The following is a 14,055-nucleotide window of genomic DNA, read 5'->3' on the forward strand; positions in this document are numbered from 1 at the left end:
TCATGCTGGCTGTGTGCAAGGCAAGCACCTTCCCTGCTGTACAATCTGCCCGTATATTTATAAAGTTGTGCAATCACCATCAAGACATCGAAGAGGAACCCCATTAACATTCTGTTTTTGCCCAATCTCCTGTTTTGATAATTGGTGATATCATCAGTGTTGTCATTGGTATCTGTTCCTCCCAGAGTGTCTTGAGTTTTTTTTTTTCCCCAAGGAATGGCCATCCCTGTCTTTGTCCTTGCCCCACCTACAGAGGTAGGCCCCATTTCTGTGGTAGTGTCCAGTCATATTTCTATTTTTCTTTCCTTCTGTTTTTTTGGGACATACTCAGCAGCGCTTACTCCTGGCTCTGCTCAGGAGTCACTCCTGGTGGGGCTCTGGGAGCCTAGTGGGGTGCTGGGGATTTAACCTGGGTTGGCCTCATTGTACTTTCATTCTGGGCCTTGAACCCAGCATATTTCTTGTGCCCTTTAGTTTTTTTTTAAATCTCCACAAAGGAATTCTATAACCATGAAGAAAATCTCTCTCTCTTGTTCTCTCTCTCTCTCTCTCTCTCTCTCTCTCTCTCTCTCTCTCTCTTATCCTTGCCTCTGTCATACCCCATGTATGATTGAGTTAATTTTATCTAGTGCCCTATTAGATGAACATTCAGTTTCCAGTATTTCTTCTGTGTGTGTGTGTGTGTGTGTGTGTGGTGTGCACCTGTGTGTGGTGGTTGGGCTAGATCCAGCAGTGCTCAGGGGTTACTCTTGGCGGTGTTCAGGGTACCCTATATGGTGCTGGGCATGGAACCAGGGTCAGCTGCAAGCAAAGCCAAACTGTTTCCTTCCCTGTCCTACCTCTTTGGCCCCAGCCAGAATTCCTATTACGAACATGATTGCAGTGATTACTCTTAGACGGAGAGTATTTTTAGCCACCTGGGAAAGGTATATTAGAGAATTTCTTGTCGATTTAGTTGGTAGATCAAAGGAAATAGTCATTTAGGATTTTGTTAGCGATTGCCAGTTTGTCTTCTGTTGAGGTATAAATAGACAGGTTGCCTGCATTGTATAAGTACCACCTGCTCCATTCACAGAGCTGCAATAGCTCTGGGGAGCTTTTGGCAGACTGAGATGAGAGAGAATATCTCTGCTGTGTCCCTTATGAATGGATTGGGCCCCTTTCTATTCTTTTTCTGGTGTGTTAGATTCCCCCCTCCCACCAAGGGTGCTACACCCAGTGGTGCTCAGGGCTTACTTCTGGCTCTGTGCTCAGGAATTACTCCTGGCGATGCTCAAGGGACCATACCGAATGCCAGGGATTGAACTCAGAATGACTTCGTGCAAGGCAAGCGCCCTACCTGCTGTACACTCCCTCCAGCACCCCAGACTTTTGGTTTTTGGCATGCTTGGGATTACTCCTGGCAGGGTTTGGAGGCCTCTGTGGGATACCAGGGATTGAAGCTGAATCAGCTAAATGCAAGGCAAACACCTTACCTGCTGTACTGTTTCTTCTGGCCCCTATAGGTATTTTTTGAGGAATTGGTCACATGTGGGGGTACTCAGGGGCTATTTGTGGGGGTGGTGCCAGGGATTTGAACTGGGATGACTTCATGTAAGGCACATGCCCTATCCCTAGACTAGCTCTAGCCCCGTGGGTGTTTTTCTAACTCACCAATCTTGGTGTTTTGGCACCTTCCTTTATTTGGGGACACGATCCTTTGGGATAGTAAGTGTAGTTTTCTAGTTTTTTTCTCACCCCCACTAATTTCTCACCCCCACATGTGTTTCATGTCTGGTTTTCTTTAACTTACTGAAACAATTTTGTTTGGGGACATTTATGTGTTCTCTTCAGTGTTTTTTGTCTTATATTTTTGGCTTTTGGGTCATATCTGGTAGTGCTCAGGGGAAGTTATTCCTGGTGGTATTTGGGGCGTGGGGGGGGGGGACTGTTTCTATGCTGGAGATCGAACCAGGGTTGGCTATACACAAGTGCCTTAATAACCCATCCTTTAAGTTGCCTCTTTAGTTTTTTTTTTCTCACACGTCTACATGGTGTAAAAGTTTACATATTTTTTCCCTGAGAATCATAAAAGCAATCATAATTACAAATGCTGCATATTGTCTTCTGTTGCTGTTTGTGTTATTGGACTATAAATTTTTGGTTTTATTGTGCCACTATTCTGCCTTTTTTTTTAACTCATGAAAAGATTTCAGAAAGCAGTAGCTATGAGAAATTTCATAATATCAAAGTTTGAAATTTGACTTTCGTGTTTTTGTAACTAGGAGCAAGCCAATTTAGCCTCTCTGAATTTTCATTTTTATATCTATAAAATGGGACTAGTAATTCATGTCTTCCCCTAAAAGAACTGGCGTGATGTTTCTGAGATCATAGGCCATTGGTCAATAACAGTTCTCTCTGAGGGGCCAAAGGTCATCGTGGAGGCTCCTGTGGGACCCATGCACCCTTGCCCACATTCTGGAAGGGGACTTTCTGGCAAGCATTTTCCTTAACAGTGCTAATGACTGGCCAGTTTTCTCCGAAAGGAAAGTTAGGTGATGTCATGCTAACGATTGCATGTTTTGTAGTTAGGGTGGTTTTTCTTTTTGCATATCAGAGGCTGCTTCTTTTCTTGAGAGAGCAAATTATCTCCAAAAAGAACGAACAGTACATGCTTGTAATTCAAGTGGGTAACTTGAAAAAGCACCTCAGCGGCCAGAGTTTGAGAGCACAGACTTGGTTGTACTGGGGTTTAAAAGCAGCCAGGGTCTTTAGAATAGCCTGGAATTGGGTCCGAATCAGGTGACTGACCTGATTAGACGGAACGTTCTCTTAACTTCCCCGACAGCTTAATGCTACAGATAAGATTCTTTTAAGTTTTCTTTATGTATGGTTTGGGTGCTCAGGGCTTACTCTTGACTCTGCTCAGGGATCTCTACAGTGCTTGGGGGAACCCTATAGGCTGACAAGGATTAAACCCCTGGTCTGCTACATGCAAGGCAAGTGCCTTAGCTGTGTGCTTTACTATTTCTCTGAACCCAACAAGTAGTATTCTGATCATGGGTCCAGAGAGAGCATGGAACATAGGGTGCTTGCCTTACACGCGACTGGTCTGGTTTAGATCCTCAGCACCCTGAGGCAGGGAGAGCCTTGCCAGGAATGATCCCTGAGCACCGCTGGGCAATTCCCGCTCCCTTCCCCCCTGTAAAAAAGAAAAAAGAAGTGGGTTGTCATCAGGTTAGGGTGCTGGTCTTGCATGTGGTTGACTTGGGTTTCATCTCCAGCTTCTCATATGACTGATCCCCTGAGCCCCCCGCCGGGAGTAATTCCTGAGTGCAGAGCCAGGAGTGACCCCTGAGTTTCTCTGGGTGTGGACCCAAAGCCAACCAAATAAAACCCCAAAGCAATCTCTGTCACAGTTTTGTTACTACCAATTAAATCTAGTTCCCTTGATCACAAAGAGTACTTTGTTGTCATGAGCAGGATGCCCTACCAGTTCTAAAGAGAACAGTGACCAAACCTGGACCTAATCATCAGCATTTGTGTTAAAGACACTGCTTGCTTCTAGATCAGATGTGGAGAAACTTTTTCCCATCCAGAGCCATTTGGATATTAATTATAACATGATTTGAGGGCCCTGTGATACAGGCAGATGGGATGCAGGCAGCTAGTGACATGCATTGTGTCTGTCCCATCATACACCAGGGCCATTTCCACACCTGCAGCATTCCCCACCTGTGCTCTAGAGGTGGAAATTTCTTTAGATTCCTTGTAGAGCTATCCCATTTTGTCGACATAATTCTTTTTTGTTGTTGTTTTGTTTTTTGGTTGTACCTCATGGCACTCAGTGCTTACTCCTGGTTCTGTGTTAAGGGATCACTCCTGGCAGGTCTTGGGGGTGCCATATGGGGTGGCAGGAATTGAACCCAGGCTGGCAGTATTCAAGACAAATACCCTGCTCTCTGTATTGTCACTCTGGCCTCAGAACTTTTTTTCCCTGGCTTTCTAGGCCACACCCAGCAGTGCTCAAGAATCACTCCTGGCGGGGCTTGGGGGACTATATGCCATGCTGGGGATCAAACCCAGGTCAACTGTGTACCAGGCAAACACCCTATCTAATGTACTAACGCTCCAGCTCCAGAAACATATTTCTTTTTTTTTTTTTTTTTGGGGGGGGATCACACCCGGCGATGCACAGGGGTTACTCCTGGCTCTTCACTCAGGAATTACCCCTGGCGGTGCTCAGGGGACCATATGGGATGCTGGGATTAGAACCCGGGTCGGCTGCCTGCAAGGCAAACGCCTTACCCGCTGGGCTATCGCTCCAGCCCCAGAAACATATTTCTTAACAGAGATTGCAATGTCTTGATTTGGCCACAACTTTTTTCAAGTTAATATTCTTGTCGTACTTTCGTTTCCCTTGATTAGGTTTGGGGATTCTAATCAAGAGTTTGTTCACTTGTTTTGTTATATTGTTTTCATATTCTGGGAGGACCTCACATTCCCCCTGACATTCACATGACTGCCTGCCACTGACTTGTAAGTGTAGAAATTAAACAGGGTTTATTGAAATGGAGACGTTCTTTGGATTCAGCGTGGAAATGGCGGGGAAGAGCATTTCCGTGAACTCCGCAGTGCTGATTAAAGCATGGACTTTGGATTCTGAAATTGCAGCTCTATTTCGGATCAGCTCTGTGGTATTTGGGGCAAATTATATAATGGACAATTCCATTTTGCTCATTGCTAAGATAATTGAGTGGTTTCTGCCTCAAAGGTTCTTGTGAAGATTAAAGGAAACAGCGTAAACAAAATGATTAGCATAGGTCTGGCACAGGGTAGAAGTACAATTTAAAAAAAAATGGCACGGTAGAGATTGGGGGGTGGGGTTCAGGGCTTACTCTTAGCTCTGTGCTCAGGGATCATTCCTTGTGATGTACAGAGGATGACCCCATCTGGTGCCAGGGCTCAATCCAGAGTTGGCCATATGCAAGGCAGGCAGACACCTTGTTCTCCGTACTGTCCCACCTGGAGTAGAGATATTCTTGAATGTAAAGTGAGAATGGAGATCTTTTATAACCTCTAAGTGCCTTGATTGCTTCTGAATCCCAGGCTATTTTATAGTCATCCAAAAAACACAAAGTTCTATCAACCAGACACTAGGTGTCAGTATTTACCTTTGTTTTGGCTTAAAAAAAATTATTTTTTTCCCCCTCTTTGATTCTGGAATGAAACGGTTTTTGTCACTTCTGGGTTCCAACGAATAGTCAGGTGAAGTATTTATTGCTGTTGTATTTCAGTCCTTCTGACAGTTTTGCCGAACTTCCATTTTTCATAATGACTGCATCCCTGATCATTGGACAACTTTATCTTCCCCGTGACTGAAGCCTCATCTCGGCGCTTCCTGTTTTTTAGTCTATTTCATCATTGAGCAGAGTGGCAAGCGGGATGCCTCACTTGTTTAGATTATTTATATCCTCTTGGAGACCCTGAGAATTTCCACTGGAAGCTTTTCATCAACTGGGGGAAGCCTCCCAGCTCAGGCACCACCTCCAAAGTCTCCCCCATCCCACTACTTGTGCTCCCCCACCCAGGCAGCGGAAGCTGCTTTTGTGCACCTCCAGTTAATAAGCTGACATTTATACCAGCTGAAATGATGAATCGAAGAAGAAAAGCTTTGGATCAGTTGCTGTTGGTCACATTTCTTAACAGATATCCTAGAATCTAGCATCGTGGCACATTTGTAGCAAAGGAAGCTTCAGCTTGGGGTATGACTTGGCTGTTCCCCAGAGACTTCCAACAAAGGACAGCATTTTCCCCAGTATTTGCAGCGGGGAGGCGGTTGTTGAGCCACCCCTGGTGGTGCTTAGGTCTTAGTCCTGACCTTAGGGGGTGCCAGAGAGCAAACTTGGGTCTGCTGTATGGAAGATTACCAGGGCCTTATTTTTTTCCCTGTTCCACCCTTTCCCGGTTTTTCTACTGAAAGTGACCTTTCAGGAGGTGGAGTGGGTAAAGTGTTTGCCTTGCACGTGTCCGGCTCAGGTTCAATCCCTGGCATTCCATATGGTCCCACAAGCACTGCCAGGAGTGATCCCTGAGCAATGTGGGTATGACCCAAAAAGAAAAAAAAAAAAAAAAAAAGAAGACGAAGAAAAGAAAAGTGACCTTTCTCTTTCCTTTTCCCCCCATCAACAACACCCTAAGTTTCCTTTTTCTGAAAAAGACTCCTTTGCTTGTTTGTTTAAATTCACTTACCAATAAACGTGCAGTGTGTTGAATTTCAGCAAGTGTGAGGCTGCATTGTTACTGGCTTCCATTCTCACTCGAACACTGAGGAGCTGAACTTAATCCCCATGTTCATGCAAGGAGACAGATTCGGAGGTTGACTTCTCTGGGATCACAAAGTTCATAGGTGATCCATCCCTGGTTATTTCACCCTCAGGCCTCTGTCTCTGCGGGCTGAACTTTGGATGGAAATGGCGGCACTTGCTCTCAAAGCATTTGTTCTCATTGTTCGCTGCTGCATGGTACAGTTGGCACCGCCGAAACTATCCTAAGACAAGGGAGATCAGTTCCTCTGTGCCCGTGTATGTAAACTATGGCCTGTTTCTTTGCAGTCTTCCCAAGGGCTGTTTCTTGAAGGAACCTCTGAAGAAAGAAACTCTGTATCTGCATCCAAAAGGTAAGAGCAGATATGTTGGGGGGGCTCACTTCTTCCTGAAATACTAGAAAGAGAGATGAACCACAGGTGCATCTGATGTAGGACAGTTTGCCAGGGCTTAACATTTTTTTTTTAATGTCTTTAATTTTTTTTTTTTTTGCTTTTTGGGTCACACCCGGCGATGCACAGGGGTTACTCCTGGCTCTGCACTCAGGAATTACTCCTGGCGGTGCTCGGGGGACCATATGGGATGCTGGGAATTGAACCCGGGTCGGCCGTGTGCAAGACAAACGCCCTACCCGCTGTGCTATCACTCCAGCCCCAATGTCTTTAATTTTTGTTTTTAGTTTTTGGGCCACACCTGACAATGCTCAGGGTCACTCCTGGCTCTGCACTCAGGAATCATCCTTGGTGATGCTCGGGGGACCATATGGGATACCAGGGACCAAGCCTGGGTTGTCTGCATGCAGGATAAATACCCTACCTGCTGTACTGTCTCTCCAGCCCAGACTTTTATTTTAAAAGCCCTTTTATTTTGCGGGGCTTTTCTGCTGTGGTCAGGGCTTCCTCTTGGCTCTGCGCTCAGGAATCACTTCTGATGGGCTTTGGAGGATCGTGTGGGATGGTGGGGATCAAATCAAGGATGGCTGCATGCAAATAAGTGCCTTATCCACGGTACTCTTTCCAGCCCCTAAGCCCTTTTATTTTTGTTATTTATTTTAAGAAATTTAGGGAGCTGGGGCTGGAGAGATAGTACAGTGGGTAGGTTGCTTGCCTTGCAAGTGGCCTACCTGGGTTCTGTCCCCAGTGTTCCATATCGTCCTCCGAGTACCACCAGGAATTCCTGAGCACAGAGCCAGGAGTAACTCATGAGCATTACTGAGTGCAACTCACAAACGAAAACAGTCGAATAAAAAAAAAAATGGGGGCCACATTCAGCAGTGCACAGGGTTTATTCCTGGCTCTGGGCTCAGGGATCCTGGTGGGGCTCACGGACCCTTTAGGGTGCCAGGGATCAGACCTTGGATTGGCCTTGCTCTACCCACTGTACTATACTATCTCTTGCCAGTGTGAATGTGTGGTGGTGGGGAGATTGGGGCCGTATGTGCAGGTGTTTTTTGGTCTGCCTGGGTGACCTGTGGTGGTACTGGGCGGAGGACCAAATGTGGTGCTGAGGATTGAACCAGAGTCAGTCGTGTGCGAGCCTTAGCCCTTGTACTCGCTGGCTCTACTACTCTCATTTTCTATGTCAAGTTGAAGGATTTTATTTTCAGTTTTCCTCCTTTTTTGTTGTTGGGTGGTTTGGGCCACAGTCAGCTGTGCTGTGCTCCTGACTCTACTCAGGGAGCACTCCTGCTGGGGCTGGGGGACCTAATGTGGTAGTAGGGATCGCACCAGATGGCTTTGTCCCTTGTACTCTCTCTAACCCCCTGTAGTCTTCCTAAGCCCCTCCTCTGTTCCTGCTGCTGAGCGTCTTTCAGCTGTAGAGCCAGTCCACAGATATCTTTTAGACTGACTCCTTTGACTTACATCCTCTTTGAAGCTTTCCCCTCCTTTGGGCCACACTAAATTGACTCATCCTCCCTTCCTGCCACTTTTCTTTTTGGGGGCGGGGATGGGAGGGTGGGTGGGAGATGTCGGGCTGGGCCACACCCTGCAGTGCTCAGCGGTCACTCCTCACCGGCTCAGGAGACCATATGGGCTGCCAGGGATGAAACCTGGGTAGGCTGTGTGCAAGGCAAATGCCCTCCCCGCTGTACTATTGCTCTGGCCCCCGTGTGCCACTTTTCATCTGATTGTGTCTCAGCTTTCTCTTAAATGGTCAGGTTGGTATTCCCTCCTCAATTATTCTTGCTGATTGATTGATGGGGTCCTGGCTTTAAGTATTCATACTTAAATAATAGTGCTTAATGGATTATAAACAGCAGTAATTTGGGGAGGGTTAGGAGTTTCGGGGTTATACCCAGCAGTGCTCAGGGCTTACTGATGGCTCTGTGCTCAGGGATCACTCCTAGCATTACTTTGGGGACCCTCAGCAGTATGAGGGATCAAACTGGGGTCATCCACAAGCAAGGCAACAGCCTTAACCTCTGTGCCCTCTTCCTGGCCTCTGTATGCCACTTTTCATCTGATTGTGTCTCAGCTTTCTCTTAAATGGTCGGGTTGGTATTCCCTCCTCAATTATTCTTGCTGATTGATTGATAGGGTTCCTGACTTTATGTATTCTCACTTTAATAATAAATGGTGGTTGACGGATTACAAACAGCACTATTAACTGGATTGGACTCATCATTTTTCCCCCTGTATGTCTAGTTGTTGACCTTTGGAGCTTATCAGCGAGCTTAATTTTGCATCGTGTGACCCTTTATTTCCATGTTGAGGCTCGATTACCATTGGCTGCAATTTAGTCTGTGCACTTGGGCGCAGGGGCTAGGAGTAGGTAGGTCTTGTGGAGCTGAAGAATATGGCTTTGGTTTGATTCTCCCGCTGTCAAGATAGTTCTGGAAGTGGTTTTAACTGGAGTCGGCCTTCTGCTTCCTGCCGCCCCCTCTGCTCTGTGGTGGTGAGCCTTGTACTGAGCAGATGGAGGTTTTAATAAATGATTATACAGTGTGTCACCAGGAGAGAGCTGGACTCGCAGGCAATGTGGTTTGCCTTCCAATTGATTAGCCCATTTTAGAAGTGTCAGCAAATTGTATGGCCATGGACCGTTTGAAAAGAACCTTCCTGTCACGCACAGAGTAGACTGGGTTTGGCTTAGGCTCTGAAAACAAAGGCACTGAGATGGTTTATTGAGAGAGAAATCACTTGTGGTTTCCTATCAGGATTCCGTTGTTTATCACGGAGCGGAGGCGGTTCCTTTCTCTTCTCCCTGGTCCACATCTGCTGGGCGGGCTGTGTGTGTTTCAGTGTCCTCTTGCATACTTGATCGAACTCCTGGCGAAGCTCTGAAGCGTGAGGAGGGTTAGTTCAGAGGCTCGGGGCTTGCAGCCTTGCTTCCCGTGCCAGGAAGATTGCACCCCCGTGAGCTGGCAGGGAAACCAGAAGGTGGATGAGGGGAGCAATTCATAATCAGGGTTTTCTCGGAAGAGATGTTCAACGTGTGTGGGCAGAATTTTACTGTAGGATCATTTGGAATGGCATCTTATTTTTGTTGCTCAGGAAGACGCGTCCTGAGAGACATTTAACTGTCAGGTGAGCAGGGATCTTGCAAGCATATTGCCAGGAGAACCTCCATGTTTCTCTCTCTCTCTCTCTTTTGGTTTTGGGCTTTTCTGATCACCCTCAGCTATGTTCAAGACTTAGTCCTGGCTCTGTGCTCAGGGATCACTCCTGGTGGTGTTTGGGCAATCATTGGGATGCCAGCGATCAAACTAAGATTAGCCTCATGCACGGCAAGTGCCCTACTCATTGTACTATCTCTCTGGCCCCTTCATATCCTCTCTTAAGGGCATATAAATCCCTAGCCTCAGGAGGCAGTGAGGGACCTTCAAGCACTTTTGACATCTTGGCTTTTGATTTTGTTTTTTGGCCACAACCAACAGTACTCAGGGCTTTCTCTGGCTCAGGGATCATTCATGGTGCTCAGGGATCATTCATGGTGGGGCTCTGGGCATCTACCATATGCAGTGCTGGGGATAGAACCTGGGTTGGCCATGGGCAAGACAAGTGTCTTAACCTGTCTCTCTGGCCCTCATACATCCTCCTTAATCCCCCCACTTTTGTGTATGAAGATGCCCAAAGTGTGTGTGTGTGTGTGTGTGTGTGTGTGTGTGTGGTGGGGGTGGGGGTGGGAGGTTCCTTATCTGTGATTTCACTGGAACCACAGTCCTGGGCATGTTGATTTTCCGGGTTCTGGGTCTTGCTTCCAGTTGGCCTGTAAGGATTCCACAGCTGAAGTCTTTGGTAGGGACTCAGCACTACTTTGGCCTGTGTTCTGGGTGATTTTTCTGGGGAAACTCATTGGGGGCTTTGCGTCTTTTTCAGCGTTGCCACTTTGCCCAGCAAGAGAAGTTCCGTCCCTCGGCCAGAGGGTTCTGCAGAGGAAATCACTGTGTGTCCAGGTGAGCACCTTACTTTGCTCGAACTATTTCTCACCCTCATTTGTTTTCCCACCTTTCTGAGGGAATCACACATACTCATATAGACTTGTGTACATACACCCTCTGTCTCTTTTTAGGAGCTTTAGAGTCACGTACCTAGTGGTACTTAGGGGCTACTCCTGGTTCTGTGCTCAGTAGTGACCCCAGGCTATTCTCAAGGGACCGTATTCTGTGCAAGGGATCAAACTGGGGGTGGCAGTATGTAAGACAAGTGTACCCCACTGTACTATCACTCCAATGTTCTTTTTTTTTTTCTCTTTTTGGATCACACCTGGCAATGCTCAGAGGTTACTCTTGGCTCTGCACTCAGGAATTACTCCAGGCGGTGCTCGGGGGACCATATGGGATTCTGGGAATCGAACCTGGGTCGGCCACGTGCAAGACAAACAGCCTACCCGCTGTGCTATCACTCCAGCCCCCTCCAGTATTCTTTTTTTGTTGTTGTTTGTTTTGTTCTCATTTCGTCCTTTTTTGTTTGTTTGTCTTTTGGGTCACACCTGGCTGTGTTCGGGGCTTCCTCCTAGCACTGTGCTCAGGGATCACTCCTGGCAGTGCTCAGGGATGCCAGGGACCATATCGGATGCTAGGGATAGAACCCAGGTCTGCCACGTGCTCCAGCTGTCACATGCTCTGGCTGTCTCCTTTTTTGAAATGGACATTGACTGAATCTCAGCCTTTTTTCCTCAAAGGTATTTTTATTGTGAAACCTCTATGGCACCTGGATCTGTTTGTTTCTTTACTTTCTTTGTTTTCCGCAAAGCAGACGGACTGAGAACTCAGCATTCAGAGCCAAGAGGAATTTTATATTTTGGCTTCTGAATTCTCAGGGTCAGACTGTCTTCTAATCTGCCTTTCTTCTTCTGAGAACCTTTTACTAATTATTATGATTTTCTTTGTTTTGTTTGGAGGTGGTGGGGGGTTGGGCCACCTGGTGTTCAAGGGTGGCAACTCCTGTCTTGGTGCTCACGGTCACCCCTGGTGAACCATGTGGTGCTGGAACTTGACCGTGGGCTTCCCGCATGCATATCTATGCTCAGCCTGTTGAGCTATCATTCTAGTCCCTATTAGAGTTTTTCTTTCTTTTTTCTTTTTCTTTTTTTTTTTTTTTTTGGTTTTGGGGCCATACCCAATGATGCTCATGGCTACTTCTGGCTCTGCACTCTGAAATTACTCCTGGCAGTGCTCTGGGGACCATATGAGTTGTTGGGTATCGAACCCAGGTCAACCACATGGAAGACAAACTCCCTACTCTCTATGCTATCTCTCAGGCCCCATTATTAGGATTTTTCATAGGGATCACTCCTGGTGACCAGGCATGAGGTAGCTTAGGTTGGCAGTACTGGGTGTGGGGGGTGGCGCTGTAGCGCTGGGGGTGGAACTCTGCTGGCCTGAACTCTGCCACTGGCCATTGGTAAGGTGTCTCCCTAGCCCTGCTCCTTGGTTTTCATATGAGTCTGCACAAGGAGACTAGAAATTGAGTATTGTTGCGCAGTTTGGGTATTATCTAACTTGGTTTTTTTTTTTTTCTTTTTGGTTCACACCTGGCATTGCACAGGGGTTATTCCTGGTTTTGCACTCAGGAATTACTCCTGGTAGTGCTCGGGGCACCATATGAGATGCTGGAAATCTAACCTAGGCTGGCTGTGTGCAAGGCAAACACCCTACCTGCTGTGCTATCGCTCCAGCCCCCTAACTAGTTTTTGTTTGGGGGCCACACCTGGTGGTGCTCAGGGTTACTCTGGCTCAGCGTTTCAGGATTATTCTTGACAGAGCTCAGGAGACTGTGGTGCTGGGGAATCAAACTCAGAAACTCATTCTAGTCAGTTGAACAGTCTCCCCAGTTTCTCTCGACATTTTATAGGCGGGGGCGGTGGGGGGGAGTGGGGGTATGGGGCAGGGTGTTTGGGCCAGGCCTGTTCATCCTCAGGGCTTACTCCTGGCTCCTGGCACTGCTCAGGGATCACCCCTAGAAGTGCTCAGGGGATCCTGTGGGTGTGGGGGATTGAACACATTGGCGTGTATAAGGCAATTGCCTTTCCCTCTCCAGCCTCTTTTGACTTCTAGAAGCTGTGAGGTTGAAGGACTTCCTATTGTGTTGGAGCAGCGAGTGTTATAGAGAAGTTCCTCTAAGTCACTTATAGCTTTCTGTTAGGTATCGTATAGCCTTTTAGGCTCGGAGGGACTTGGGGTTTTATGTTGACCTTTCCCCTACCCCCTACATTTTTCCCACAAAGACTCAAACTAATTTATCTAGGAAAGTCTTGTAAATGTTTTTATTTTATTTTTATTTGTTTATTTATTTTTGCTTTTTGGGTCACTCCCGGCAGTGCTCAGGGGTTACTCCTGGCTCTGCACTCAGGAATTACTCCTGGCGATGCTTGGGGAACCATATGGGATGCTGGAAATCGAACCCAGGTTGGCCACATGCAAGGCAAATGCCCTACCCGTTGTGCTATCGTTCCAGACCCTCCAAAAGGCCTTTTTAAAAACGTTTTTTTTTTTAAATTTCACTCTGTTGGTTCTTGGGTGGTAGTTGGGGAGGGTTTGGGGCCACACTCAGTGGTCTTGGGGACTCTTCTGTTGGGCCACCATCCATGTTGCCTGGGATTTGAACCAGTGTCGGACATATGCAAAGTAAACCTTTGTGCTACCTCTCTTGATTTTTTTGTTTTTCTTGTGGGGTTTTGTTTTGTTGGGGCACACCTGGTGGTACTTAGGAATTATTCTAGCTTCGTGTTCGATAGTGACCCTGGCAGTGCCCAAGGGACCATATGGGGTGCTGGGGATCCGTACTGTTGGTTCTTTTTTTCGGACCCTGTAGGGTGCTGGGGATTGAACTCTGGCCTGTGGCATGCAAGGCAGCTGCCCTGCCTGCTGTAGTATCTCTGCAACATCCCCCCCTAGTTGGTTCTTCATGAAAGTAATTTCTGAATTCATGCGAAACGTATTAGGCTGACTGCCAAAGGCTACCCACCAAGAGCGCCCCACCAAGGGCTCCCACCTTTGGCAGGAGAACTCGAAGCTGCTGTGCAATCCTGGGGCAAAGAAAGCTTTCCCCCCTCTCTGCCGGGGACTGCTGACTCCACTAGCCTGTAGGGCACCTCTCTATCTGGTAGAGGGCCTGTGATGTCACGGGGGGCCAGGCGGGAGGAACCTGCAAATATAATAATCTGGAAAGCCCTGGCTTAATGGGTGGAGTGGGGGTGGGGGGCAAGCCAACCCTTCATCACCGAGGTTAGATCCCTTTTGTGATCGTGACTGGCTGTCATTAGCCTGCTAATTAAGTCCAACTGTTTGCTGACATAAACTGCTTCT

The 14,055-nt window shown here is 47.3% G+C and overlaps 1 protein-coding gene across 2 annotated transcripts in view; it reads left to right on the forward strand.

Moving 5' to 3' along the window:
* The window catches only part of UIMC1 (ubiquitin interaction motif containing 1), a 73,229-nt gene that overhangs the window by 21,110 nt on the left and 38,064 nt on the right, over positions 1–14,055 (forward strand). For both annotated transcript variants that reach the window (XM_004611435.2, XM_055127704.1), the window contains 2 exons: positions 6,594–6,658; positions 10,625–10,701. In XM_004611435.2, coding sequence (XP_004611492.2) covers positions 6,594–6,658; positions 10,625–10,701 — 142 coding nt within the window. The remainder of the gene's footprint in view (positions 1–6,593; positions 6,659–10,624; positions 10,702–14,055) is intronic.

The sequence above is a fragment of the Sorex araneus genome, chromosome 2, assembly GCF_027595985.1.
Source record: "Sorex araneus isolate mSorAra2 chromosome 2, mSorAra2.pri, whole genome shotgun sequence".
Taxonomy (NCBI): domain Eukaryota; kingdom Metazoa; phylum Chordata; class Mammalia; order Eulipotyphla; family Soricidae; genus Sorex; species Sorex araneus.